Source organism: Ochotona curzoniae, unplaced genomic scaffold (assembly GCF_017591425.1).
Source record: "Ochotona curzoniae isolate NIBS_2020 unplaced genomic scaffold, NIBS_Ocur_1.0 contig_46, whole genome shotgun sequence".
Taxonomy (NCBI): Eukaryota; Metazoa; Chordata; class Mammalia; order Lagomorpha; family Ochotonidae; genus Ochotona; species Ochotona curzoniae.
In genome coordinates, this window is record NW_024466340.1 from 3,983,942 (window position 1) to 4,008,951 (window position 25,010).

Here is a 25,010-nt window from a genome sequence, read left to right on the forward strand (position 1 = left end):
CAGGGGAGGGGGTGGTGTGAGGCTAGGGGGCTGCTTCCCCTCCCCTCTACAGGGTCTCTGGAGGCTGTGTGGGGAGCAAGGAAGGACAGGTTACCTGCTGGTTCTGACGGACACGTGTGCCATCTATCCCAGGATGCACTTTCACCAGTGTCCCTTCAATGGTCTGCCCCCCTCCAGTCCCCCGGCAGCTCTGAGATTGCCCCATTCTGCTGACAGCTCCTGGATGGCTGGGCTGGGCTGTCTCACGTCTTCCTGTATCCTCATTGCCCAGTGCATAGCAGCTGTTCAATGTCCATTTGTCAAACAATGAGGGTTAGGCACACACAGAACATTCCGTGGCATTGTTTAGGTAATTGTCTATACCATTATCACCATGTTTGTTAGTATTTTCTAGCCTGTTTAGCAGCTCTATAGTAGCTCACTCTCTTGCGATTGCACTGGCTGTGTAGCTTACTTCACTGCTTCCTTCATATTTTTACCCAACGGCTGGGGCAGTTGTTAAAACGGTAATAGGTGCAGGAGGGAGTGCACACAGACTTTCAGGAAGGAACTGGCCCCTCAAAGGCAGCCTGGGGGTGGGGGGATTTGAGAAACAGGGTAAGGGTTTGAATTCAGGAGTCTGCTGCATTCCTCCTCTGGAGCCCAGGTAGGCCCTTCCACCACAGGGAGACCCAACCAACCAGGGCAGTGAGGCCCAGGCACACAAGTAGAACCCTGAGCTGTGGAATCTCTTGATCAGATCTCTCAGTCGATAGGAAAATCCCCACATGCCTCCGGCTCGGCATCCTGGATCCGCACGGGCTGCTCAAGCATGGCCTCCATTCATTGCTGGAATCCCGGCTGGGCCTGGTGCTGCACCCTGGCCGCGTCCTGAGGACCTGGGGCTTGGGGTCAGTTTAGAGGCGTGGACTTGCTCACTTCATAGCATCCATGACACTTAGCAAGCTCCTGCTGGGGGCCAGGTTGTGCTAAGTATCAGACATTGGTCCCCCCCCCCCCGCCAACCTTCTGGCAACCCCCTGAGGTGAGGGCCATGAATCCTCCTGATTTCCAGAAGGGAAACTGAGGCACCAAGATTATAACTCACTTGTGTCGGCGACAAGGCTCCACTGCCAAGGACTTGATGCTAAGATCTCTGTTCTTGAGCCCTGAGTTCCCTGAGATTTCCCCCCCCTCTCCACCGCCTCCAGGCATCGTAAGGTACCTGCTGTGTGCATCCTGCTGGTGCAAGCTGTGCAGGGGTCGACCAGAAGTAGATCTGGACCCTGCCTTGAAGGAGTGAAAGGGAGGGAGCTGACCCTTTTCTGTGCCAGGAATGATGCCAGGTGCTGTATGCTTATCCCAGCCCCGAGAGGATGAGCTCCCCCTCCCACTCTGCCAGTCGGCAGTCCCCCTCCCTGGCAGGGCCCCAAGAGACCGCCAACCCCCTGCCAGTTTCAGATCAAAGCATCACAGAACAACAGGAAGTGGCTGCACCCCACCACCACCCTGTGGAAGGTCTGGGGAGTGTGGCCACTGCTGCAGGTGGATTGCTGGGTCAGACGCCGGATACTGGCCAGGTGACAGGGCTGGCTCCCCGGAGGCCTGGCTGGCACGTTCCACAGCCCCAGTAACTCCCTGAGGGCTGGGGGAAGGGCTTCCTGCTGTGCTGTCAGAAGGGCTGAGGTGGCTGGGTGACAGCGTGGCCATCGTCCCACGTGCCCCTAGGACCAGGACCCCCAGGCTCCACACTCCTGGGGTCGAGGGGACGTAGACAACTGATCTGAGATTCCTGCAAGTTCCTCTCACTGGGGGTGGGGAGGGGGCTGGGGTCAAGATGCCCAACCCCATGCTGCAGTAACACGGCGGCCATTGTATCCCATCCCACAGCCTGTTTACTTTGCAGAGAAACTTGAAGTGGAAGTCACTTCCGACCTCAGCCAGCCTTGGAACACTCCTCATGCCCCATCAATGATGCTGCACTATTTCCACCCCCTTGGATTGTTCTGTTGGATCCATTTCTCAGATGGGGAAACTGAGACTTGCTTTTAGGGGCCAGAGAGCTCACCGGGCAGCAGGGTTGGGCTGCTGAGTTGGGGGGATTCAGGGTAGGAAACGGGGAAGTCGACTCTGAGCCTGCAGCAGGGCAAGGCAGGGCTGTAGCACCGGTCTGGGTGCCAGCTGCTGTTGTCACTCAGCCTGCCCACGGATGCCCAGCCCTGGGCTGACCCAAGTGAGTCAGGACTGGCGCCAGCCCTTCTCAGAGCCCTTATCCAGGTCAACACCAAGCTCACGGGGAGCGGCAGAATGTGCCAGTGTCCGCCCGAAGCCAGGCCCTTCTGGTCCGGAGTCACTCACTGAAAGCTTGGGCAGGACACATAAGGCAGGGGGCCATTCGAGGCATGCCTTGGTCAAGACCAATGGTAACACCCCTCCAGGAGCTTGCTAGGTGTCTACTGCTGTGGTTTAGGATTTATTTACCTGAAAGGCACAATCATGGTGTGTGTGTGTGTGTGTGTGTGTAGTCTTCCATCAGCTGGTTCATTCTCCAAACAGCCACAATGGAGCTAAGAGCTTCTCCCGGGTCTCCCAGGTGGGTGGAGGAGCCCCAGCCTCAGGTCATCTCTCACTGCCTTGCCAGGCGCATTCGCAGGAGCTGGATCACCCCATAGCTCATAAATGGGGCTGCTGAGACTCAAACTGGTGTCCATATGGGATGCCAGCGTTGCAGAGTGGATTCACCTGCTGCCCACACGGCCAGGCTTCCACTGCTCTTCTGGACCTTAGTCTGCCTTAGCTCATTGAATTACCTCCAGCTCCTTGGGGCCAGGCACCCCAGTATCCAAGCTGAGGTCCAGCAGCAACATCAAGTGGTTCTGCTAAGGCCACGTGGACACAGAATTGCCCAGCTAGACCTCAGGAAGACCAACCGGTGAGTACCTGCAGATCTCTGCCAACTCATTCAACTCCTACCAACCTCAGTTTCTTAATCCACAAAATGGGGCAACTTCAACACAATTATTGCCAGCAAGAAAATGCGACAACCCCAGGGTGACAGGCTTAGGGCAGGGCCCCGGCACGCAGCAGGCGCTCAAACATTGCACGTGACTGGGCCGCCCCTCCCCCCTCGCCACCCCCGCACTGCCAGCCCCGTGACGCGGGAGCTGCTTTCACTCACGCTTCTAAGACTTTCCCGGGAAGGAGATGTTCCAGGCTGCGTTCCCCCTCGGGCAGGTGTGACTGGCTCTTCAGCGACATCTGCTGCCGACCGCGGACACAGCCCGGGACGGGGCCTTAGGGGGCGGATGGAAGGTGGGCAGCGGCCACCAAGGCGCGCACGTGCTGGGGAGGGGGAGACAGGCTGTCAAAGGGCGGATGGTGTCCGGCAGCCGCGGCTCCGCCCCACCTGGCAGTGCCAGTCTCCGCGCGCCCCGCAAGCCTGGGGCTCCGGCAGAGGGCGCGCGCGGGGGGTCCGAAGGCGGGAGGGGGGGACCCCGCGGGAGGCGGGGATCGGGGGAGGGCCCTGGGCCGCCGTCTCCCTCCCCCTGCCCGCCCCGAGCCGCAGCCGCCGAGGCAGGAATCGGTGGGGAGCCCCCGTGCGCGCGCGCTGCCTGCTCTGAGCGCCGCTCCTACCTGTGGCGCCCGGGAGCGCGTCCCCTCTCCCGGCACCTGCACCTGCTCCTTGCCGTCCAGCTCCGCGGGTCGCGCCCCAGCAACGCGGAGAAGCCGGGAGGGCGCAGGGTCCGCAGCTGGTGACATGTAGGTGCCCCTCCGGTGCTGCCCTCCAGCCGGAAAGTTTGGGGCTGGGCGCCATGGCCAAGAGCAGCTCTTTGAACATCCGCGTGGTCGAGGGCCGGGCGCTGCCCGCCAAGGACGTGTGAGTGCCTCCCCCACCCCTCTCGGGGGAGCGAGGGCCGCACCCCGCGTGCGCTGGGGCTGGGGTCACCCTCGGCGGGCGCTGGGCAGGGTCAGCGGCAGGGTAGCGTGGGGGGCGGGCCCGGGGGATGCTCGTCCAAGACCCGGCATGAGGGCCCATGCCTGCTGCTGTCCTGATGGTGGTGGTGGTGCGGTTCCAAGACTCGGTAAATGCCCCGCCCTGCTCCGGGAGGGGGTGTGTTGGGCCCCCCCACCCACCAAACCTAAAGAGGGGGTGTCTTCCAGGGCTGGAGGTAGCATGGGAGGGGTGTGGAGGGGGCAGGGGAGAGAGGTGAGGTTTCTCTAAGCCTGGGCGGGGCTCCTACCCAGGGACCCTTGGGGAGGCTGCACATGTGGCCAGCAGCTTCTGCGTGTGGGGCTTTGGGTTGCAGTGGGTGCCCAGGTGGTGGTCCTATTGACTGACTGCCCTGAGTTCCCTGTGGTAACCAATGCAGGCTGTAGGTGGCTGTTTGAGAGGTCCGCTGGCCAGGGGTGAGGGAGGTAGAGGGTGGGGAACCCTGGGGCTCCCCTCAACCCCCTTCCCTGGCCCTGCTTCCCCTCAAGGCTGAGTCTGCATTTGTTGAATGAGCAGAGTGGCAGCGTCTCCCTTCTCTCCCCTCCACCCCAGGTGCTTAGCGGGGAGCCCAGCAGGGGCCCTGAGAGCGTCAGCACTGGGGACAGGTGTGGACATCTGCTCTGTGACCTTGAACCTGCTGTTGCTCTCTGGACCTCCGTTGGCCCTGTCTGGGCAGTGGGAGCTTCAGGCAACAGTCTCCCTCAGGATGGCCAGGGTCTCAGACCTTGCCGTGAGGGTAGAGCACCTGTTAGGGTTTACCTGCGGGCCAGGTGAGCAGGAACATGCAGGGGGGACCTGCGCTTGGCTCCCATCCGGTGCTCAGCTGACTGCTGACACCCCCGCCCCCAACACTGCAGCTGTGATGGTGGCGGGCAGGGGAGGGGGGAGCTGTTGAGAGCAATTTTAGCGACTGGGTCTTAATCAGCTTCCCCAAATAAACATACACCTGAGATGCAAGCAGAGAACCCGTTGCCGTCACCCTCTCTCTGAGAAGTCCCTTAGAGCCCCAGAGAGGGGGGAGAAGTCTGGAGTAGTGAGGGTAGGGAGCACAGGCCAGCTGCTGGCCACAGAGGGAGCCGCAGAGAGGGGTTGCTGTCCCATCAGTCCCAGCTGGAAGATTCTGCGTAAGCAGCAGGTGTTTGAGCTTCACCAGGTCCCTGCCTGGCTTGGCCGCCTCTCCCCGATCATTCAGCTCTGGGGTGGGCCACGCTCCAGAGCAAAACAAGTTGCTGCTGGGTCCCAGCTACCCTGCCTAGGTCCCCCTGGCTCTCCGCTTCCTTCTCCCAAGGGACTCAGCCCCGCTTGGTGGGGTTCCCACGTCTGTGGCATGCATTCCCTCAGTCCCGTTCTCGGGGAGACGGGGTGAGGCTGTGGAGGTGGCGAGGGAGAGGCCCGCCATTGAGCGCTCACTCACTTTCAGGCCAGTTCACATTTGGGTCCTCCTGACATTTCCATGGTATATCAGGGAAAATGATGACCAGAGACAGAAATCTGGTGCCCAAGGCCACACAGCAGGCTGGAACCCTGCCAGGTTCTGCGCCACAAACCAGCCTGGGGTGGAGATGGCTGAGGAGGGCTGCTTCTTCCCCCTGCTTGGGCTGCAGTGGGGACCGTGGGAGAGGCCAGGTCCTGGCAGGGGCCGCCTCCTCCCTCCCTGGCAACCCCACTTGATGGGAGCTAGATAAGGCCGTTGTGCGTCAGTACCCTGGTGTTGGCCTGCTGAGCTGGGCTCCCACGGGGGGCCCTGTGCGGGCTGGGATCCCAGCCAGTCTGACGCCCGAACCTGCACTGAAGTGGCTGACATGGTTGGGTTTTCTACATCTACTGGCTCAAGGTGGACCCTGAGGGAGGACAGTTGGCATGGGCCACCCGCTGGGGAGGGGACTCAGAGGTAGAGCTGCAGGCTGAGCCCCAAGGCACCATGTTCAGCAAAAGCCAGCTGGGAGACCTGAGAGACCCCAGCCAGAGTGTCCGAGGTGAGGGGTGCAGGGAGGGAAACAGAGGGTCGGGCTCACCCAGACAAAACCAAGGCTGGAGCTGACACTTGGAGCCTACAGCCCTCTCCCAGTGGATCTGTCACCAACATGGAGAGGGGATGGCAGAGACAGAGTCATGGCGGGGATGGGGTGGGCAGGAGAACATTTGGATGGGGGCAGGGGCCGTTGGCTGGTGTGTGTGTGTGTGTGTGTGTGTGTGTGTGTGTGTGTGTGTGAGCCCTGTAACCCTGGGCCAGAATCCCATCTGTAAAGAACAGGCAGGCTGGGAGCGTGTTGGGCTGAGAAAAGGGGAGTCAGCCCTGTCCAGGAAATCCCACCAAAAGAAGAAGCTGGGGGGAGGCAGTATGTCCCTAGTGGGAGAGGACTCTGAGCCCCTCCTCTGGTCTGATCCCTGCGACCCCCTCCATGTGCTAGGAGGAGTGTGGGCTGGTGACAGCCCCACTGCCAGAGTATGGAAACTGAGACCAAGGTGGCTGGCCATGGCACTAACTCTAGCACACACTCTCCCCTTCAACGTTGTACTGGGATCTTGGGGAGTCAGGGCTCCCCACTTCCTGGGAACTCCAGGTCCTGTTCTTCTGGGTGGAAATTTCCGGAGCAGTGGGTGATGTGGTGGGCCAGGTCCCTGATGGGTGGGTGTGTGGGTGACCTGGGCCGTGATGCTGTCTCCTGCAGGTACCCTGAGGTCCATCTTCCCTGGGCCTGCTGTGTGGCCCTGGGCAACTCTCCTGCCCTCTATGAACCTGGGTCTGCCCTGTCTTCGCAGGGATGGTGGAGCCTGCAGCCTCATATCCTTCTCCCCTTATGTCCTCTTCCCACAGGTCTGGAAGCAGTGACCCCTACTGTCTGGTCAAAGTGGACGACGAGGTGGTGGCCAGGTGAGGCCAGGAGATGCTGGGCCCATAGCAGGATGCTCACTGGACAGAGGAATTGGGGACACTGGTTGCCCACTGAGGGGTATGGGGGGCCTGATGCACCTGATGGTGCATGCGTTGAAGCCCAGGGTCCCTGGGACCTGAATTGGGGGCTGCCAGTTCCTCACCACATCAAGCCCCACCGTCCAAGTGGATGCCTCTCCCCAAGGACCCAGTGATGTCCCTGTTGGTTGCCCAGGACTGACTCAGCGGCTGCCAGCTGGCCCCGCCCACGGCGGCTTCCTCGGGGGTGGGCATCTCACGCTTGGCTGGACTGGTTGGTTCCGGGCCTGCTGGGTGCTGCGGGCACCAGGGCTTGTGGGGAGGGGGGTAGTAGGAGGGTAGGGGGTTGGTGTGTTCGGCCAGCTGGACCTGCTGGTGAGTGAGTGTGGGAGAGTCACAGGGCTGGCGTGTGTGCCTGGCAGTGCGTGTGCATGTCCCTGTGGGAGTGTGGGCTGGTGCGTGGGTCAGTGGGTATGTATGTGTTCCTCAGCACAGGCATGTGAGCACCCATGCCCCTGCCTGCCTGGCTGTGCACCCCGGTGCCCCTGAGAGCAAGTATGAAGGAGTCTTGGAGAGGGGTATGGAGCTGGGCCGTGCTTGGCACCCACCCCCGCAGGCTGGGCAGCGGAGGCCCTGGTTCCTATGGAGACGGGAGGATTCAGGATGCTCCTGACACAGATGGGCTGGGAGCTGGGGGAGGGGAACCTGCATTGGGGAGGGGAATCATGGCACCACTGGCCCCTCCTTGTTGTTCTGGCACCCCCTCACCCCATTCTGTGATGCCAGCCCCTTGGCTCTGGGACCTCAGGGTGCTGGCTCCCCCTCTCAGGGCCACATGGAGCCTCCTTGCTTAGACCTTGGGAAGCCTGGAGGACTCTCTGGGTGGGAAGGAGAGTGGGTTTGTGTGATGCAGTGGCCCTGGGCAGGGATGTGTATGTGGGTGTGTCTTAGGGGAGGGGGCAGGGAGAAGAGGGAGGGAGGGAGCAGCCGGAGGGAACCCAACCTTGCCGACAGACACGTGGGTGTGTAAGGTAGATTCTGTTTCCTGCCGGGGAACAGGAAGTGTGACTTCAGAGTGCCAAAGCAGAGCTGCTGTTTGTGGCACCTACAGCTGAGATTGTCTTCATCCCTCACCTTCCTGTGTCTGCCCCGCGAGCTCGGCCCTTGCTGACTTCCTGGGCGCTGGCGGCACTCTTGTTTATTAATCACACTGGGCACACTTGTACTGCCTCAGGGCCTTTACACATGCCAGCCCAGACTTCTAGGTCTCCTATCCCCATCGTCTGTCCCTGCTTCAACCCAGTTAGCTCCCCCTCCACTCTCCACTGCCACGCCCACCACCCCAAACCCAACGATGCCACTGAGCTCCCCCCTACTCCATCGGTGGCTTTCCCGCTGTGTCCCAAGGGAGGACGCCTGCCCCTGGAGAGGGCTCCAGGACAGTAGCAAAGCCCCTGGCCTGCAGAGCGCAGCCCTGGCTCAGCCACCGTCTGGGCAAAGTGTGTGTGTGTGTGTGTGTGTGAATGCACACCCGGCTGTCTCCCTGTATGACTGTCTGCTTTCTCCTTGTCTGTCTGCACGGATCAAGCCTCCTGCAAGCACGCAGGGCCATATTTCTAGACACTTCCGAGGGCATGACTATGAGCCTGCGCATGTGTGAATGTGTTTCTGTCTCGGTGTTTGTCACTCTCTGCGGGTCCCTGTGAGCCTCTGTGTGTGGACCTGGACCCTTGGTTGCACTGTTGCACTGTGTCTATGTATAGGATTGTGTGTGTGTGGGTGTGTGTGTTGACCCCTGTGCCTCAATTTGTTCACCTATACAATTGGAAAGATAAGAGAGCCTGCCTTGGAGGGTTATGGTGATTAAGCGGGTATGTCCATCTCTGGGGTGTGTGTGTGTGCTCCTAGGAGAGGGGTCTGTGGTCCTCTGGATATGTGTGTATGTCCAGTTGTCTGCCCCAGCAGCCCCAGCCCATGCGTGCCCCACAGCCCCAGCCCGTGCGTGCCCCACAGCCCCAGCCTGTGCATGCCCCAGCAGCCCCAGCCCGTATGTGCCCCACAGCCCCAGCCCGTGCATGCCCCACAGCCCCAGCCCATGCGTGCCCCACAGCCCCAGCCCGTGCGTGCCCCACAGCCCCAGCCCGTGTGTGCCCCACAGCCCCAGCCCATGCGTGCCCCACAGCCCCAGCCCGTGCGTGCCCCACAGCCCCAGCCCGTATGTGCCCCACAGCCCCAGCCCATGCGTGCCCCACAGCCCCAGCCCATGCGTGCCCCACAGCCCCAGCCCGTGTGTGCCCTTTGGCAGGACAGCGACTGTTTGGCGGAGCCTGAGCCCCTTCTGGGGTGAGGAATACACGGTGCACCTGCCGCTGGATTTCCACCACCTGGCCTTCTACGTGCTGGACGAGGACACCGTTGGGTGTGTGGTGGGGACGTGTGGGGGTCCTAAGCCTAGGTGCTGGGGAATGGAAGCGGGAAGTGGAGGTTGTGTCCCTAGCCGCCTGCCCCTGGCACTCCATGCCCTCACCTGTCCTCTCTGGCTCAGGCATGATGACATCATCGGCAAGATCTCACTGAGCAGGGATGCGATCGTGGCCGACCCCCGAGGTGAGAGGGTCGCTCCTGAGTCACTTGCTGTGTGCGTGAAAAACTACCCACCCACGGCCTTGCAGAAACTCAGACACTTCAAAAAAATGTATTTGGAAAGCAAAGTTACATAGAGAGAGCGCTAGCAAGCTATCGTCCGTCCACCAGCATCCACTTTGAGTGGCTGCAGCAGCCAGGGCTGGATCAGTCGTTGTTAATTTGCCTGGGAAGGCATAGGAGGATGTTCCAAGTTCTTGACCTCTGCCACCCATGGGAGGAGACTTGGATGGAGTTCTGGGATCCTGTCATCAGGCAGGCCCAGCCCTGGGGTGACCCAGGAGATGGAAGATCTCTCTCTGCCTTTTTAAAATACAAGAAGGGCAAGCATTTGGTGCTGTGGTTGAGACAGTACTTGGAAGGCTTGCATCCATCCCATACGGGCAGAAGACTTGCGATTATGTCCCAGCTTCCTGCTAATGTGTGCCCTCCGAAGCAGAGGCTGTGGTGGGCCCCTGCCACCTGCATGGGAGACCCAGAGGGAGCTCCAGGTCCCTGGCTTCAGCCTGGCCCAGCCTCGGCTTCCGTGGGCATTTGGGGAAGGAGCCTGCCGATAGGAGCTTGCTGGCTCTCTCTCTCTCTGCCTCTGTCTTTCAAGTAGAGTTAAAGAAAAATAATAAGTAGAAGTACAGTCTGTACTCAGCAGAGTCAAAAACGTTCTTATCTGAACATGCTAGGGTCAAACCAGAATGTCAAAGATACAGCCCTGAAATTTAGAGGGAAAAATGCAGGCTACAGTCAAGGGGACAACCGAGGGGGCTGCAAGCTCACAGCTACGGTGAATGGGATGTTGAGAGGGGCAGGGCAGGCAGGCGAGGGCTTACTGAGTTGTGGTTCAGTGGTGGGAATTCTGTGCATATGGGATGGGGATGCTGGTCAGGTGTGGCAAAGAGTATCGTTTGGACTCCCCGCAGATTATAGCTGTGCCATTCATGAGCTGTGTGGGGTCATGGGCAATAATCTGCCACCCTGGGCCTCTCTACTTCTTTGCCACTTAGAGGTCTAAGAAATGGCCTTGCCCATGGGAGGGTGGGGGAACGCAGTGCCCAGGATGTGGCAGGTGTAAAATGAGTGTGCCCTGCAGGCATCGACAGCTGGATCAACCTGAGCCGGGTGGACCCAGACGCTGAGGTGCAGGGCGAGGTGCGCCTGGCCGTGCAGGTGCAGGAGGACGTGCGGGGCCGTCGGCTGCGCTGCCATGTGCTGCAGGCCAGGTACGCTTACCAGGGAGGCCAGGGAGCCAGGGGATCACAGGTTCCCCTGGGTTCTACCTGTTCTCTGGGCTTTGGGCCTTTCTCACTGTGGCTTATGGGACTGCAAATTTCTATACCGCAAGGCACCAGCCAACTCCTCCTTGAGTTCCAAGGGGCGGGGCAGCAAACCTTGGGCCACTCAGGACGGCCCAGCAAGTGAGTGTGCAGGAGATTCAATAAGACTGCAGCGGGCAGAAAAGCGGGTTTGTTGGCCCAGAGGCTGGGCGTGGGGCGGGGGCAGCGGCTGGCCTATGCGGAAAACGCCAGAGGGAAGATGAGCCCCAAGGGGCACCACAGCTCAGGGAGCTCTCCTCGTCCGTGCGGCCCTGTCCTCCTCCCTCTACCTGCCCTCCCTCATTTCCTCCCTTCCTCAACTCTTTCCACCTTTTCCCACCTCCCACTCTTCCAGCCCTCACCCAGGCTGGGCATAATCTCAGATCCTGACTTGCTGTGTGACCGTCCCCCCTTTCGTTGCCTTCTCTGTGCTTTTTCCGCTGCCTCTAGAGCTCTACCTCCCCCATATCACATCCCTCCCCCACCACTCTGGCTCTGGGTTGGGGAGGGGCCCTAGAGTGGGAGGGAGGCAGGGGACCGGCTCAAGGACTGAGCGTGGGCCAGGGGTCCTTGCCTTCTCCGGGCCCACAGTCCCTTCCGCAGCCACAGCGCTGTGTGGGATCCTTGCAAACAAGCAAGGGACCAACTGCTGTCGCTTAGCAACTGGGCCAGCTCCTAGGAAACCACAGAAGGCTGTGGAGCCTGGGCTGGGGCGGAGGGGGAAGGGAGAAAGGGGAAAGCAAGCAGCCCCCCACCCTCTGCAGGATGGAGGAGGAATGTAGTCCTTGGATTAGGCAACTTTGGGAAAGAGGCTAAATAAGCTTCCTAGGATGGGATTTGACACTGTCATGGCAACCAGGGGCAGAGGGTCCCACTTTCTTCCTGGGTCCTTGGTGGGGTGTGGGCTGCAGTGTTTGTTGAGTGAATGAATGAATGAGCCAAGTCTTTGCCACCTGCCAGTGTAGTGCAGAGTCTCCTAAATCTTCTGTCTCCTGGAAACCTGGACCTTGTGCACCTGGTCTGTTGTTATGCCCATTTGCCAGATGAGGACACTGAGGGTCAGAGAGGCAAAGTGACCTTTCCTGAAACTGCCTGGCTAGTGGGTGCAGAGCCAGGCCCCACTCCCTTGCAAGTGCCTTTCGCCATGAGGGTCTTCTGGACATGGGCAGCCCTCCCCTCCCCTAATGACTTCCTGTGCTTCGGTTTCCTCATCTCGGTGCCTCTACAGGGGACGGTGTGAGGCAAGCGGAAGACCCTGGGGCTGGACAGACGGACAGCTGGCCCTGCAGGTGGACCAGACCGTTTCCTTGGGAACCAGTGGCATGGACCTTCTGTCACTTTGAGAGACGAAGAGACAGAGTTCTCCAAGTCACTGGCTCCCTCTTCAAATGTCCATCACAGCCAAGGCCAGGCCAGGCTGTTTGGAAGCCAGCAGTTTTGCCCAGGACTCGCTTGTGGGTGACAGGGACCCAACTCTGAGTCGATGTTCACTGCCTCCCTGGGCATGCGATAACAGGAAGCTGGGATGAGAAGTAGAGCAGGAGCTGGTGCAGTGGTTCTACAGACTAATCCTCTATTGGCAAGCGCCAGTGTCCCATAGGCGCACCTGTTCATGTCCCAGAAGCTCCCCTTCCCATCCAGCTCCCTGCTTATGACCTGGGAAAGCAGCAGAGGGTGACCCAAACCTTTGGGACCCTGTGCCCACGTGGGAGACTTGGAATAAGCCCCAAACTCCCTGATGAGTTTAGCTCTGGCCATTGCAGCCATTTGGGGGATGAACCAGTGAATGGAAGATCTCTCTCCTCTATGTAAATCTGCCTTTCCAATAAAAATAAATCTTTAAAAAAGAAAGGAAGGAAGAAAGGAAGGAAGGAACTGGAACAGAGACTCCAATCCAGGCCCTGCTGTGTGACCTGTGGATGTTCTGAGTGGTGACTTACCTGCTGTCCCTGAACTTCACCTTTGCAAGGCCCAGCCTGGGTCCTGGCCCACATCCTTTTGCTCATCTGGCTCTAGGGACCTGGCCCCGCGGGACATCTCCGGTACATCAGACCCCTTTGCACGGGTGTTTTGGGGCAGCCAGAGTGTGGAGACATCGGTGAGTGGTGGGGCGCTGGGCAGGACCCCATGGCGGGGGGCGGGCAGGGTTGGTGGGGGGAGGGGTGGATCCTCTCCACTTCCTTCCTCACTGACCCTGTCTTCCCTGGCCTGGCCCCAGACCATCAAGAAGACACGCTTCCCGTACTGGGATGAAGTGCTGGAGCTGCAGGAGACGCCGGGCGCCCCGGCCCCTCTGCGGGTGGAGCTCTGGGACTGGGACATGGTGGGCAAGAACGACTTCCTGGGCATGGTGAGTGTCCTTCCCCGTGCCACCTTCCCAGTGCCTTCCCTGTGGCACATGTGGTGGGGAGGCAGAAAAGGAAGAGTGGGGAGGGCTGGGCATCCTGGGGTTCCGAAGGGCAGGGGCACTGAGCAGGCCCTGGTGATGGCGCACTGTGCAGGTGGGGAAGGGCAGACTCGCAGGTACAGGAAGCTGCCTGAGCCTCAGGCTGGGCTAGGAGCCTCATCCTGGCACATGGGCACACAGGATGGTCCCTCTGTGCTCCTCCAGCTCACACCCTCACAGCCACCCTGTGAGTCTGGATTGCTGTTACCTCCATCCTACGGATGGGAAAGCCGGGGTATGATGGGCTGAACAGCTTTCTTAAAGTGACAGCAGTCTGGTCCTAGGACCGAAGCCTTTCTTGTACAGCTGGCTGCCAGCTGCGGCCCTGGCCCAGCCCCGGCCTTGGCAGGCACTCAGGGAGTGTGAAGATGGGAGCTCTCTTCCTGCCATGCTGCCTCTTCAGTAAAAAAACAATCCCTAATCAGGACACGCAGTCTGTCTCCAGTAGCTGTGTGGCCTTGGGCAACTGCAACCTCTCTGAGCCTGTTGGTCAAGAGTCCCCTGGAGACCCTCAGTGCCTTGACCCTGGCTGCTCCTTGGTAGGTGGGCAGGCTGAGCTCTGTTGCAGCAGGGTGTGATATGAGCCCAGCAGGGCCAGGCCAGGCTGAGGGTCAGTGTGTCCACCCCGTCCAGGTGGAGTTCTCCCCTCAAGCTCTCCGGCAGAAGCCGCCCGACGGCTGGTTCCGCCTGCTGCCCTTCCCCGGAGCCCAGGAGGATGCTGGGTAACTGTGGGTGTGGAGGGATGGCCGTGCTCGGTCTGTGAGCAGATCCTCCTAGGTGCCCGGGCTGGCTCACAAGGTGTCACCAGACCAGCCCATTCACCCGTGCACTCATCCGTTCTGCAAACATGCCTTGTTGGGTGTCTCCAGTTGCATTCACTGCCCACGTGCCAACCTGGCAGCTTACACTGGCAGATGTGTGTCCTGAACTTGGGTCCTTCCACACCTGTTCACTCCCCTCTACTTTGTGCAATCCCATCCACGTTTGTGCCAACCTCATGGTTTATGCTGTATCAGTTCACACCTGCCCGCACCTGTCCATTCTTGCCTGTATCTGATGACGCCCTTCCTTCCTGTTCGCACTGCTTGTTTCCTGGACACGCCTGTGTCCACTGGCCACACCCATCACACTGGCCTGTACTTGCCCCTGCCTGCTTACACCTGTCAACCTCTGCTTGCACCTGTTCTTTTATGTGCACCTGCCCATGCCTGTCTGGGTTCTCCGCATCAACTCGCAGGGACCTCCTTCCCTCACTTGTGCTCTGGTTCCGTTCAGGGGGTCCCTGGGAGCCCTGCGGCTGAAGGTCCGCCTGACCGAGGACCGCATCCTGCCATCCCCGTACTACCAGCCTCTCATGCGGCTGCTTGTGGAGTCTGTGCTGCGGCCCTCAGAGGTGCATGTTGGGGTGGGGACAGACCTTTCACTCTCTTGGGGAGCCCCTCTTGCTTTGAGGTTCCCTAGCTCCGGGGCACTTCTCTGATCCCATGTTCTTGGCCAGGAGGACGTCACTAGCCCCCTGGCCATATTGGAGGAACTGACCTTAGGGGACTGCCGCCAGGACCTGGCCACCAAACTGGTGAAGCTCTTTCTGGGCCAGGGCCTGGCTGTGCCCTTTCTGGACTACCTCACCCGGCGGGAGATGGCCAGGACCGGTGAGCGTCCATTGCAACCCCTGGCTGTCCCTCTCAGAATGATGTTCTGCAGGAAAGGGGCTGGGAGGAGACCTGGGGACCCCAGGACAGAGCAGGGGCTCGTGTCTGCCAGCAGCTTGGTGCTGTATTCCCCCATACCAAGGTCAACGGTAGCCTGGTTAGCTCCTCATAAGCTGTAGGACCCTGGACACTCTGGGCCTCTGTACTGTGACTGGGGGTCCCAGATCCCCCTGACAATCAGGGCTGGAAGAATCGTGCCCCACCTTGTCCCCTATGCCTCAGATGCATGGGTCCAGCTGGATCCCAGCAAACACTTCCCTTCCTCCCAGCTGACCCCAACACCCTCTTCCGTTCTAACTCCCTGGCCTCCAAGTCCATGGAACAGTTTATGAAGGTGAGTGTGGCAGGCCCTCCCTGGGGGAACCCCTTCCCAGAGTGTTTCTGTACTCCAGCACTTGGCTGGCCTCAGAGTAGCCTAGCTGATGCTGAGTGCTGGCACTTGGCCAGGCCTCCCCTCAGCTGCTGGGTGTTCCCTGCATGGATGCCCCACACCCCTCTCGCCACCACACCCCCAGCACGCTGGCCCTGCCTTCAGCGTTCCCTGCCCGCAGCTCGTGGGCATGCGCTACCTGCACGAGGTCCTCAAGCCCGTGATCAGCCGAGTCTTTGAGGAGAAGAAGTACATGGAGCTGGACCCCTGCAAGATGGACCTGGGCCGGGCCAGGTGAGCAGGGTTGGGGGCGGGCCTGGCCTCCTATGCCCTGCCCACTGCTGCGGGTTGAACCACATTGGGCAGATCTGGAGACTGTGGCTTCCTGGGCTGTGTGGTGCAGTGCCTTAGGGCAGGACTCACCCACGGGGCTCCCCGGTTTCAAACCACAGCCCTGCTCCCCCTGACGGACCAGTGGCCTCCCTGTGCCTCACTTGTTTGGGCCCAGGACACATTCATTTGTTGCTGAGTGGTGGCTACTCGGTCCAGAATCTCGTTTATTTCCTGCATAATGCATTTGTTTATTTGAGAGATGTAAAATGTGAGAAAGAGACCGACAAAAAGAATGGCTCCACTCTCCTTGCTCACTTCTTCAATGCCCTGAGGGACTGAGCCTGGGTCAGACCAAATCTGGTCCCCATCCAAGAGTGTGCATGGCAGCAGGAGCTGAACCCAGGCCCTCTACACAGAGTACAGGAACATATGGTGGCGTCTTAACCAGGTACCAAGGCACCCAGGCCCGATACTTTATGACTGTGGTGTGGTGGTGTTTGAGGCCATGGGGGGTGCTGTGAACCTGCCTGGAACCTTGGGCCAGACCAGGAGGAAGCCGACTAGCCTGGAGGCCAAGCCCTGCCAGGCAGTTCCCCCTTCGCTACCCAGAACTTTCTCTATTCCAGGTGGAGCCTGGGTGGGCTTGTTCTACTGGGGCTGCAAGAGCCAGCTGCCTGGGCAGTTCACCTTCTCTGAGGGCCTGGCTCATCCCTTCGGACCCTCCGAGGTCTGCTGGGAATACCCAGAAGCCAGCTGCTCAGAGTCACCCAGCCAGCATGTTGAGCTGGCAGGCAGTGTCGATACGGGGGCAGGAGCTGAGGGCTTTGCTGGGCATGGGACACTGGGGCCTGGCAGGGACCAGGAGTGGGCAGACGCTACAACAGGCAGCCCTAAGTCCTGCTCTTGCCTCTGCAGGTGGCTTCTTCAAACCTGTCTCTTTGTTAGGTGGGAACAATCGGGCTTAGTGGGGAAGGTCTGGGAAGCACGGCCGGGTTCCCGTGGAGTCTTCAGGCTGGGCCTGGGCAAGGCAGACCCTCACGCCTAGGAGAGAGATGGAGATGAGCATAGGAAGATGCTGCTCGGTCATGCCCGCACTGAGCAGCTTGTGCGGGCCAGGCTTAGGGGGACAGTGGGACTGCAGCAGGAGACATGTCACTGCTACCCTTCCTCTTCCACGGAGATACAGTTACTGCAGCCCCCAAAGAGAGGTGGATGGCAGGGAAGGGCCTGTGACAGCCACCAGGTGGTGACAGAGAAGGGGACGCCGTGCGGGCAAGGAGGGAGACCTGAGTTGGGGTCGGGGTGCATGTCTTGGGGTGGGAATGAGCTGTGTGTTTGTCGTATGTTTAGAGATTTCTTTAAACATTTGAAAGGCAGAGTTAAAGAGAGGCCCTCCATCCGCTGCCTCATCCCCCAGATGCCGACAACAGCTGGAGCTGAGCCTGTCTCCCGCACAGAGGCAGGGTCCCAAGGCTTTGGGCCATCCTGCACTGTTTTCTGAGACGATTAGCAGAGACACAAACCGGTGTCCCTAAGGGAGGCCGGCATGTTGGGCAGCAGCTTTCTATGCCATGCCACCACGCCAACACCAGAGCTGTGATTAAACCACAGGAAGCGGCTGCGTGGGAGTGGTCAGAGGGAGGCCACCCAGGCGGAGGGGGCTGGGCGGGGAGAGGGAAGCTCTGAGCAGTGGCTGGTCTGCTCCGACTCTGAGGGGCTCTGCCGCTGCCACACTCCCTTCCCCAGGAGGATCTCCTTCAAGGGCACAGCCTCGGAGGAGCAGGTGCGGGAGACAAGCCTGGGGCTGCTGACCGGCTACCTGGGACCCATCGTGGACGCCATCGTGGGCTCCGTGGGGCGCTGCCCACCCACCATGCGCCTCGTCTTCAAGCAGCTGCACCAGGGTGTGGGGGAGTACTTTCCCCAGGCAGAGCACCAGGTACGCGGTGGGCAGGGGGCAGGGGGGCGGCTGAGGCTGGGGAGGGGCAGAGGCGGGACCGCCTTGTGGGGCCGGGCAAAGCGTGGGGAAGCAAAAAACCACCAGGGCTGTTGAGGCTGTTGCAGCTCTGACAGTGGGCCTCTATTTTCTTTTTTAATGTTTTGGGTTTTTTTTTTATTTTTAAATAAATTTTATTTTTAATCATGATTACATGGTTGATCAGGGTGGGAAGGGTCACAGTTTAGGGAACGTTAGGTATACTCATTGCTTCCACATTTGCTATTTCTTCTTGTTGTTTCTGGGGGAAGGGGAGAGACACCACTCGTGACTGGATGGGGCAAGTCCTCAGCTGATTGGGTTGTGGAGTGGGGACGTGATGCCCCAGGGTGAGTACTGCGGAAGAGGCTGCCCGGATGCAGTCTCTCCCTGCGGTCTGGTCCCCAGCTGGGAGATCTTAGATGGATCCTGGGAGACCCTGAACTTCTGCTTCCTTGATTGTGACAGTGGGTAGCGGTGGTGGCCCCTGACTGCACGTGGCACAAAGCCTGCTCCCAGGTTGCTTGGCTGAGTCTGGTTGTGTAGGATTAATGGTGTTGTCCCATTTCCCAGGTGCAGAAGCTGAGGCTTGGGGGAAAAATTCTCCTTTGCTGACCACCATGGTCCCTGAGCTCTTTCCCAGCCCACTTCCGCTTGCATTACCAGTCTCGGGTTTCTTTCTTTCTTCTTTAAAAATTTTTTTACTTGACTTGAGGCTTTTAAAAATATTTAAAAGGCAGTGACATCGAGAAAGAAACACACACACACACACACACACACACACACACACACACACACAGAGATCTTCCATCCACTGGCTCACTCTGCAAATACCCACAATGGCTGGGACTGGACCAGGCCGGAGCCAGGAACCCAGAACTGCATCCAGGTCTCCCACCTGGGTGTCAGAGGCCCAGGCACTTTCACCATCTCTCTGCTTCAGCAGGAAGCAAGAGGGGAAGTGGAGCAGCCAGGACTCAAACCAGTGCCCACAGGGGCTGCTGGCATCACAGGGTGTGGCTTAATCTTATGCGCTTCCACGGGAACTCCAGTTTTTGCTTTTTGATGCTGCTGCTTCCCCACCTGGGGAGGAGGTTCAGGGGACCCCCCCCTCACTGCTGTTCTCTCCTACCATCCCACAGGACGTGAGGTACCTGGCCATCAGTGGCTTTCTCTTCCTGCGATTCTTCGCGCCGGCTGTCCTCACTCCGAAGCTGTTTGACGTCTGGGATCAGCACGCGGACCCCCAGACCAGCCGCTCCTTGCTGCTGCTTGCCAAGGTGCCGGGGTCTTGTGGACTCACATCCTGGGGACTCTCAGCTGGTGGAGGGGGGGGTGGCAGCAGGGGGATGGAAAGCAATACCACCGCAAGATCTGAAGGACCCCTGCTGAGATGTCCTGCTAGTGTTTCTCCCAGAGGTTGAAGGAATTTGTTCTGAAAACCCAAGCCGACTTCCGGGAAGGAAGTTAAAAGGCAGGCTGGTGGTCCTGTACACCTTAGTATGAATGAAGCGTCATGTGCAAAGATGCAACAAGCAGGGGTTTGAGGGGTCCTGAGTGTGTGTGAGGGGTTGGGCAGGTTGTGTGTGTGTGTGTGTGTGCGTGCGCGCGCGCGAGGCCTGGGATCGGGAGGCAACACAACAAAGGTCCTGGGTGTGCAAATTCCCTACGGAGGAGACAGGGACAGACACTGCCTAGGGCACGTGCGTACCCAGAGGGACCCTGTTCTGGGCTTACAGAGGAGCTGCCCCATGCATAACCTTGGCCCTGGCGGCCTTTGCTCTGTTGCTCCAGGCCGTGCAGAGCATTGGGAACCTGGGCCAGCAGCTGGGCCAGGGCAAGGAGCTGTGGATGGCCCCGCTGCACCCCTTCCTGCTGCAGAGCATCTCGCGTGTCAGGGACTTCCTGGACCAGCTGGTGGATGTGGAGGAGGGTGAGGGTGAGTTCCCGGGGCCCTGGCCTGGCCTCTCCCAGGACCTCTATCCCTCCCCAAAGTCTCAGTACTGCACCTGTGCATCAGCTGCTCGGTCAACTCCCACATCCAGCTCCTTCGTCCTGTGCCAAGCCCTGGAGACACACAGCACTTGAGCCCTGGCCTCCAGGGCATCCCAGCCAGGGAGGGTCATAGCTGGGCAGGGGGTCACCCCTCTTGGGAGCAGGGCTGTGGTTGAGGAGGAGGAGGCAGGAGCCAGGACAGGGGCCGAGGATGTGAACAAGACACACAGATGGGGAAGGTGGATCTGAGTGGGCAATAGCCCATGTTACAGCCCTGAAACAGGAGCAGAGAAGTGGGAGCCAGATCATAGCATAGGGGCTTCCTGTCACCATGCAGGCCCAGGTGGTGACACAGGTGGGTACAAACCACACAGGGGCCCCAGGAAGCCCTGGCTGTGGCATGGTGGAGCCCTGGCAGAGCCTTGCTTTCTGATTGTGGCCGCAGCAGGTGTACCTGGGGACTGGGCTCTGGCGTCCAGGGCGCCCCCTGCTGGTTGCCTGAAGTTCCCGCTGGTGGGAGAGGATGGCCAATGTCAGGAACTGGAATCCTTTTCCCCTGCTGCCTCTTGGGGTGCAGAAGACCAAGATCCTCCTGGGCAGGGCCACCTGAGCACCCCGCCTTGCCTTCTCGCCTTTCCCAGAAGCCGGAGGCTCCTCCCGGGCGCTGGTCTCTCCTTCAGCGACTGTCCGTGAAGGTTACCTGCTGAAACGCAAGGAGGAACCAGCCGGCCTAGCCACGCGCTTTGCCTTCAAGAAGCGTTACTTCTGGCTCAGCGGGGAGAGCCTGTCTTACTCCAAGAGCACTGAGGGTCAGGTGTGACTCCACGGGAGTAGGGGGCGTGACTCCAGGACCCTGCAGCAACCGCAGGTTCGGGGCTCGGGTCCGCCCCTGCACACACCCACCCTCCGGTGCCCTTCAGTGTGGGCACATCCTGGGCGTGGACCCTTGTGACCCTACAGGGTGGACCGTGCCCCTCACTCTGGCGACTCCACCGCTCGTGGGGAGCTGTCCTGGGTCTGGCCAGGCCAGCCTGACCACTAGCCTGTCTCCTCTCGCCCAGGCCCGTTCCTCCATCCCGGTGTCGCACATCTGCGCGGTGGAGCGCGTGGACGAGGGAGCCTTCCAGCTGCCCCACGTGATGCAGGTGGTGACGCGGGACGGCTCGGGGCCGTTGCACACCACCTACCTCCAGTGCAAGGTGGGCTCGCCCACTGAGGGCTGCGGGATGTCCCTGGGCTCCTCCTGGTCCCCCGTTCCCGGACACCTCCTCTCCCTCCACCTCCCCTCCCCTGCAGAACCTAAATGACCTCAACCAGTGGCTGTCAGCCCTGCGCAAGGCCAGCGCCCCCAACCAGGACAAGCTGTCCGCCTGCCACCCCGGTGCCTTCCGCAGCGCACGCTGGACCTGCTGCCTCCAGACTGAGCGCTCAGGTGAGGAGGCGGGTGGCCTGTAGGCTTTGCCTTCCCTCCTGTCCATCAGCAGGTGGCCTGCCTTTCCCAGGGCTGTTTGGCTAACCGTGGACAACTTGCTTCACCTCTTCATGCCTCAGCCTCCTCAGCTGTGAAATGGGGGTGAAAACAGACCTTTTAGAATTGTTTTTAAAAAGATGTACTTCTTTGAAAGGGTTACAGAGAGAAAGGGGATCTTCCAGCTACTGGTTCACTCTAACTGGCTGCCATGGCTTCTCTCTGGGCCTCCCTGTGGGTGCAGGGTCCCAAACATTTGGACCTTCTTCCTCTACTGCCTTTTCCAGGCCATGAGTGGGGAGCTGGATAGGAAGTAGAGCAGCCGGGACTTGAACTGGCGCCTGTATGGGATGTCGCATTGTTGGGCAGTTGCTTCACCCACTAGTGCCAGCTCTGTATTACACAGAACACTTAGACACTGCTGTATGCGAGTGGCGCCTAATCAGAATGAGTGACTGTAACCAGGGCTGCCAGCATGGGAGTGGGCATTTGGAGCAACTGTTAAGACATGCCCGGCCCCCCCCGAACACCTACATCCGGTACTGAAGTGCCAGGGCCATGTCCCAGCTCCACTCCCAGCTCCAGCTTCCTGCTGATACAGGAGACGGCGGGTGATGGCTCAAATGCTTGGGTCTTTGAGAGAGAGCCCACCCATGGGAGACTTCAACAGAGTTGCAGGGCTCTGGGCTTTAGCCTGCCTTGGCCTCAGTTCCTGCGCTCCTTTGGGAGTGAGCTAGTAGACAAAAGATCTGTCTCTCTGCCTTCTTTTTAAAAGTTTTTTTTTAAAATATTTATTTATTTTTATTGGAAAGGCAGATTTATAGAGAAAAGGAGAGACAGAGAGATTTTCCACCTGCTGGTTCACTCCTCAAGTGGCCACAATGGCTGGAGCCAAGCCGATCAGAAGCCAGGATCTTCTTCCAGGTCTCCTGTGTGAGTGCAGGGTCCCAAGGCTTTGGGACATCCTCTGCTGCGTTCCCAGGCCACAAGCAGGGAGCTGGATGGGAACTGGAACAGCCAGGACACAAACTGGTGCTCATATGGGCTCCAGGTCCATGCAGGGGGCGATTAGCCAAATGAGCCATCACTCTGAACCCTGGCACCTTCAAATAATCAAAAAACAAAACAAAACAAAAAAAAACCCAACCAACCAAACAAACAAAAAACACTGAGTATGTGCCAGCTGCCCAGGGGTACGCAGACCTGTGTGGGAACCATGATGCCATGTTACCAGTGTTAAGGTGAAGCTTTTGAGAATCCAGAAAACAACTTTGACCCAGCCTCGGAATGGGGGAGTCCAAGGGGCGGTTTCCTGGAGCAGGTGCTGCTAAAATGTGACCTGAATGGTACAGGTGTGATATAGGGAAGTTGGAGGAAGAGTTTGGGGTGAGCAAGAGTGTCGCAGGCATGAGCCCAGGCCAGGGTGAGACAGCATGGGTTTTAAGGGGTGGAGATTGTAGAGGCTCCTGAGGCCCGAGCCTGGGAGTAGAAAGTGGGGCAGTGAAGCAGGTCTGTCAGGGAATGGTCTGTCAGGAGGCAGTGGCAGGTTTGAGGAGAGAGCTGGGAAGCAGGAGGGTCAGGGCCCAGTGCCTGCTGGGCCATGGGGCCCTCTGTGGCCAACTAATGGTTCTCCCTCTCCCCCTCCCCCCGCTCTCGCAGCTCCAGGGTGCAGCCGCACACACTCGGCTGTCACCCTCGGGGACTGGAGTGACCCACTGGACCCCGACGCCGAGATGCAGACGGTGTACCGGCAGCTGCTGCTGGGGCGGGACCAGCTCAGGTGGCCACCCTCCCTTCCCTACACTGTGCACCTGCCAGGCAACCCCAGGGTGTGCACCCTGCCAGAGCTGCACAGCAGAGCTGGTCCTTGAGCCTCTTCTTTTCCTGGACCTGGGCAGATGCAGACGCTACACACAGAAAGCCAGTCTCCTAGGCTTGCCCTCAGCCTGGGCTATGACCCTTTCCCCTTTCCTGGGATGCAGGGCTAACCTGCCTGGACTCAGTTCTGGCCCCTGCCTTCGAGGGGGACTTTCAGCCCTCTAGCTCAGTTTCCTCTTCCGGAAAGCGGAGTGAGTGACACTGCCCCGGGGCGGGGGGTGCTAAGGAGCAAGCCGAGGACCTGTGGCTCACATCCTTCGCTGAATTTCCTGCTGTGTGACCTCAGGCCAGTTGTTTCCCTTCTCCGTGCCTCAGTGGTCATCAGCATAGGGGCATTACTTATGACTTAGGAGAGATCGGGTGATGGCAGGTGAAGATGGCTTAGCCGACTGTCTGCCAAGCAGGTGAGGAGGAGGATGGTGCTTCCTGAAAATCAGGAACCAGCCTTGTCTTTCTCTCAACTTCCAGGATGAAAGTCCTGGAGGAGCCCAACGTGGATGCAACTCCTGAGGCAGGCATGGGGAAGGGTGCCAGTGCCACGGGAGGTAAGGGGTTCACAGATCCTTTTGCTTCCCCGCCCAGGTGCCCCCAGGCCCTTCCCCTGGGCTGGCAGTGCCCACCCTGCCTGGGCTGTGTGTGTGTGTGTGTGTGTTACACAGCCCTCCCGAGCACAAGGTGACCATGATCTCCCGAACATGACCACCCCTTCCTCCTCCTCCCAGGAAGCTGTCCTGCTGTCGGTGCCCAGCAGAGGGCAGCCGCTGCCCACCTGCTGGAGGTGCTGTCAGACTTGGACAGAGCCCACGAGGAGTTCCAGCTGCAGGAGCAAGGAAGGTCTACCCTGAGTCACTCCCGGGTGCCCTGAGGAATAGCAGTGTGTCCTCGTGTCCCTGTGGCTGTCCTGTACCGCTCCATGCTGTGGCCTGCCCGGAGGCTCCTGGCATCACACCTGGCCCTGTGTGCCAAGGCCAGAACGTGGTGGGGCACAGAAGCCCGCTCCTAGGGGCCAGCCTCACACTGAGCCCATCTCCTTCTTGGGACGCGTCAGACTGGAGTGGACAGGATGGAAAGCCCATCCGCCAGACCACCGACAAGGCCAGGGTGGCCCTGAGCTTCTGGCTCCAGCTGCACCCGACTTCCCGATGCCCGAGTGGCCTGATGGCCCCCGGACAGGCACTAAATGGTCTCGGCCCTTCTGGTGTTCGTGTCTAAATCCCTCTGCCCCGTGCACCCCCCACCCCCGCACGCTGGCAGGTGCCTCTGACTCCCATCCCCTGGGGCCCCAGCTCTCTCCCTGTGTCTGAGCCTCGGCTGACCCAGTGGGAAGTGAGACAGGAGTGTGGGCTGTGGCTTTCACACTGGATTCCACTGAGGTGGGAAATGCATACACCTGGACCTTCCCAGCTATGGATTCAGAATCTGAGGGTCTGGGGCCCAGGACCCAGTCAGTGGCTTGGGTGTCATGGGTGAAGCTCGGATCTGGTCACAACTTTATGGCTGAGGGAGTGCAAACCTCAGAGTACACCAGTTGGCAGGACCGGAAGGGCCTCCAAGGACTCTTTTCTGGGTTTTGTATAACTGGCTACCGGCTGGGCAGTCCACGGCTACAGGAGCTGTACCACGAGTGGCCAGCAGGGGCCGGGATGAGGTGCAGCCAGCACTACAGCCACAGGGGTCTGGGGAGGAGAGACGCTGACTGGGAGACTTGCAGATCCAGGGGTCCTGAACTTGTTTTTGACGGGGGCGGGGTGTTCTGGGGTCCCTATGAAACAATCACAGTGCCTGTTCTCCGGGAGACCTCCGGCCCGAGTCCCAGCGCTGCTGGCTGGTGCATCTGCAATGCTGAGGACCAGGACAGAGCCACGCCTACCTCCTTACACTTCCTCCAATTCCGGAGCCCAGGGCCGCCCTTCTCTTCCAAGCCATCCTTCCTAGGTGGGCGGTACAGACTGGGGACCTCCCGCGAGCAGCACCACCTCCTTCCCCCAACACACACACC

The 25,010-nt window shown here is 59.8% G+C and overlaps 1 protein-coding gene across 6 annotated transcripts; it reads left to right on the forward strand.

The window, feature by feature from the left end:
• Positions 1-3,609: 3,609 nt before the first annotated feature.
• RASAL1 (RAS protein activator like 1) lies at positions 3,610-24,677 on the forward strand. Of its 6 annotated transcripts, none has more exons than XM_040986954.1 (21): positions 3,610-3,856; positions 6,789-6,845; positions 9,190-9,303; positions 9,430-9,491; positions 10,612-10,741; positions 12,851-12,932; positions 13,053-13,184; positions 13,914-14,002; positions 14,556-14,673; positions 14,779-14,932; positions 15,262-15,326; positions 15,544-15,656; positions 17,442-17,634; positions 18,813-18,950; positions 19,465-19,609; positions 20,307-20,479; positions 20,727-20,864; positions 20,962-21,097; positions 22,793-22,913; positions 23,480-23,538; positions 23,734-24,677. In XM_040986954.1, exons 1-21 carry the CDS (start codon positions 3,792-3,794, stop codon positions 23,874-23,876), a joined length of 2,427 nt encoding a protein of 808 aa, XP_040842888.1. In that variant the 5' UTR covers positions 3,610-3,791; the 3' UTR covers positions 23,877-24,677. The 6 variants fall into 6 exon arrangements, with proteins under 6 accessions (XP_040842888.1, XP_040842884.1, XP_040842885.1 ...); XM_040986950.1 differs by having other exon boundaries at positions 3,705-3,856; positions 23,480-23,556; XM_040986951.1 differs by having other exon boundaries at positions 3,705-3,856; positions 20,811-20,864.
• The last annotated feature ends 333 nt before the right edge of the window (positions 24,678-25,010 follow it).

Coding starts and splice junctions, on each gene's coding strand:
- RASAL1 (XM_040986950.1), top strand. CDS start 3,792: ATGGCCAAGAGCAGCTCTTTGAACATCCGCGTGGTCGAGGGCCGGGCG. Junction 14,003..14,555: donor GGAGCCCAGGAGGATGCTGG/GTAACTGTGGGT, acceptor GGTTCCGTTCAG/GGGGTCCCTGGGAGCCCTGC. Junction 15,327..15,543: donor CCATGGAACAGTTTATGAAG/GTGAGTGTGGCA, acceptor CCCTGCCCGCAG/CTCGTGGGCATGCGCTACCT.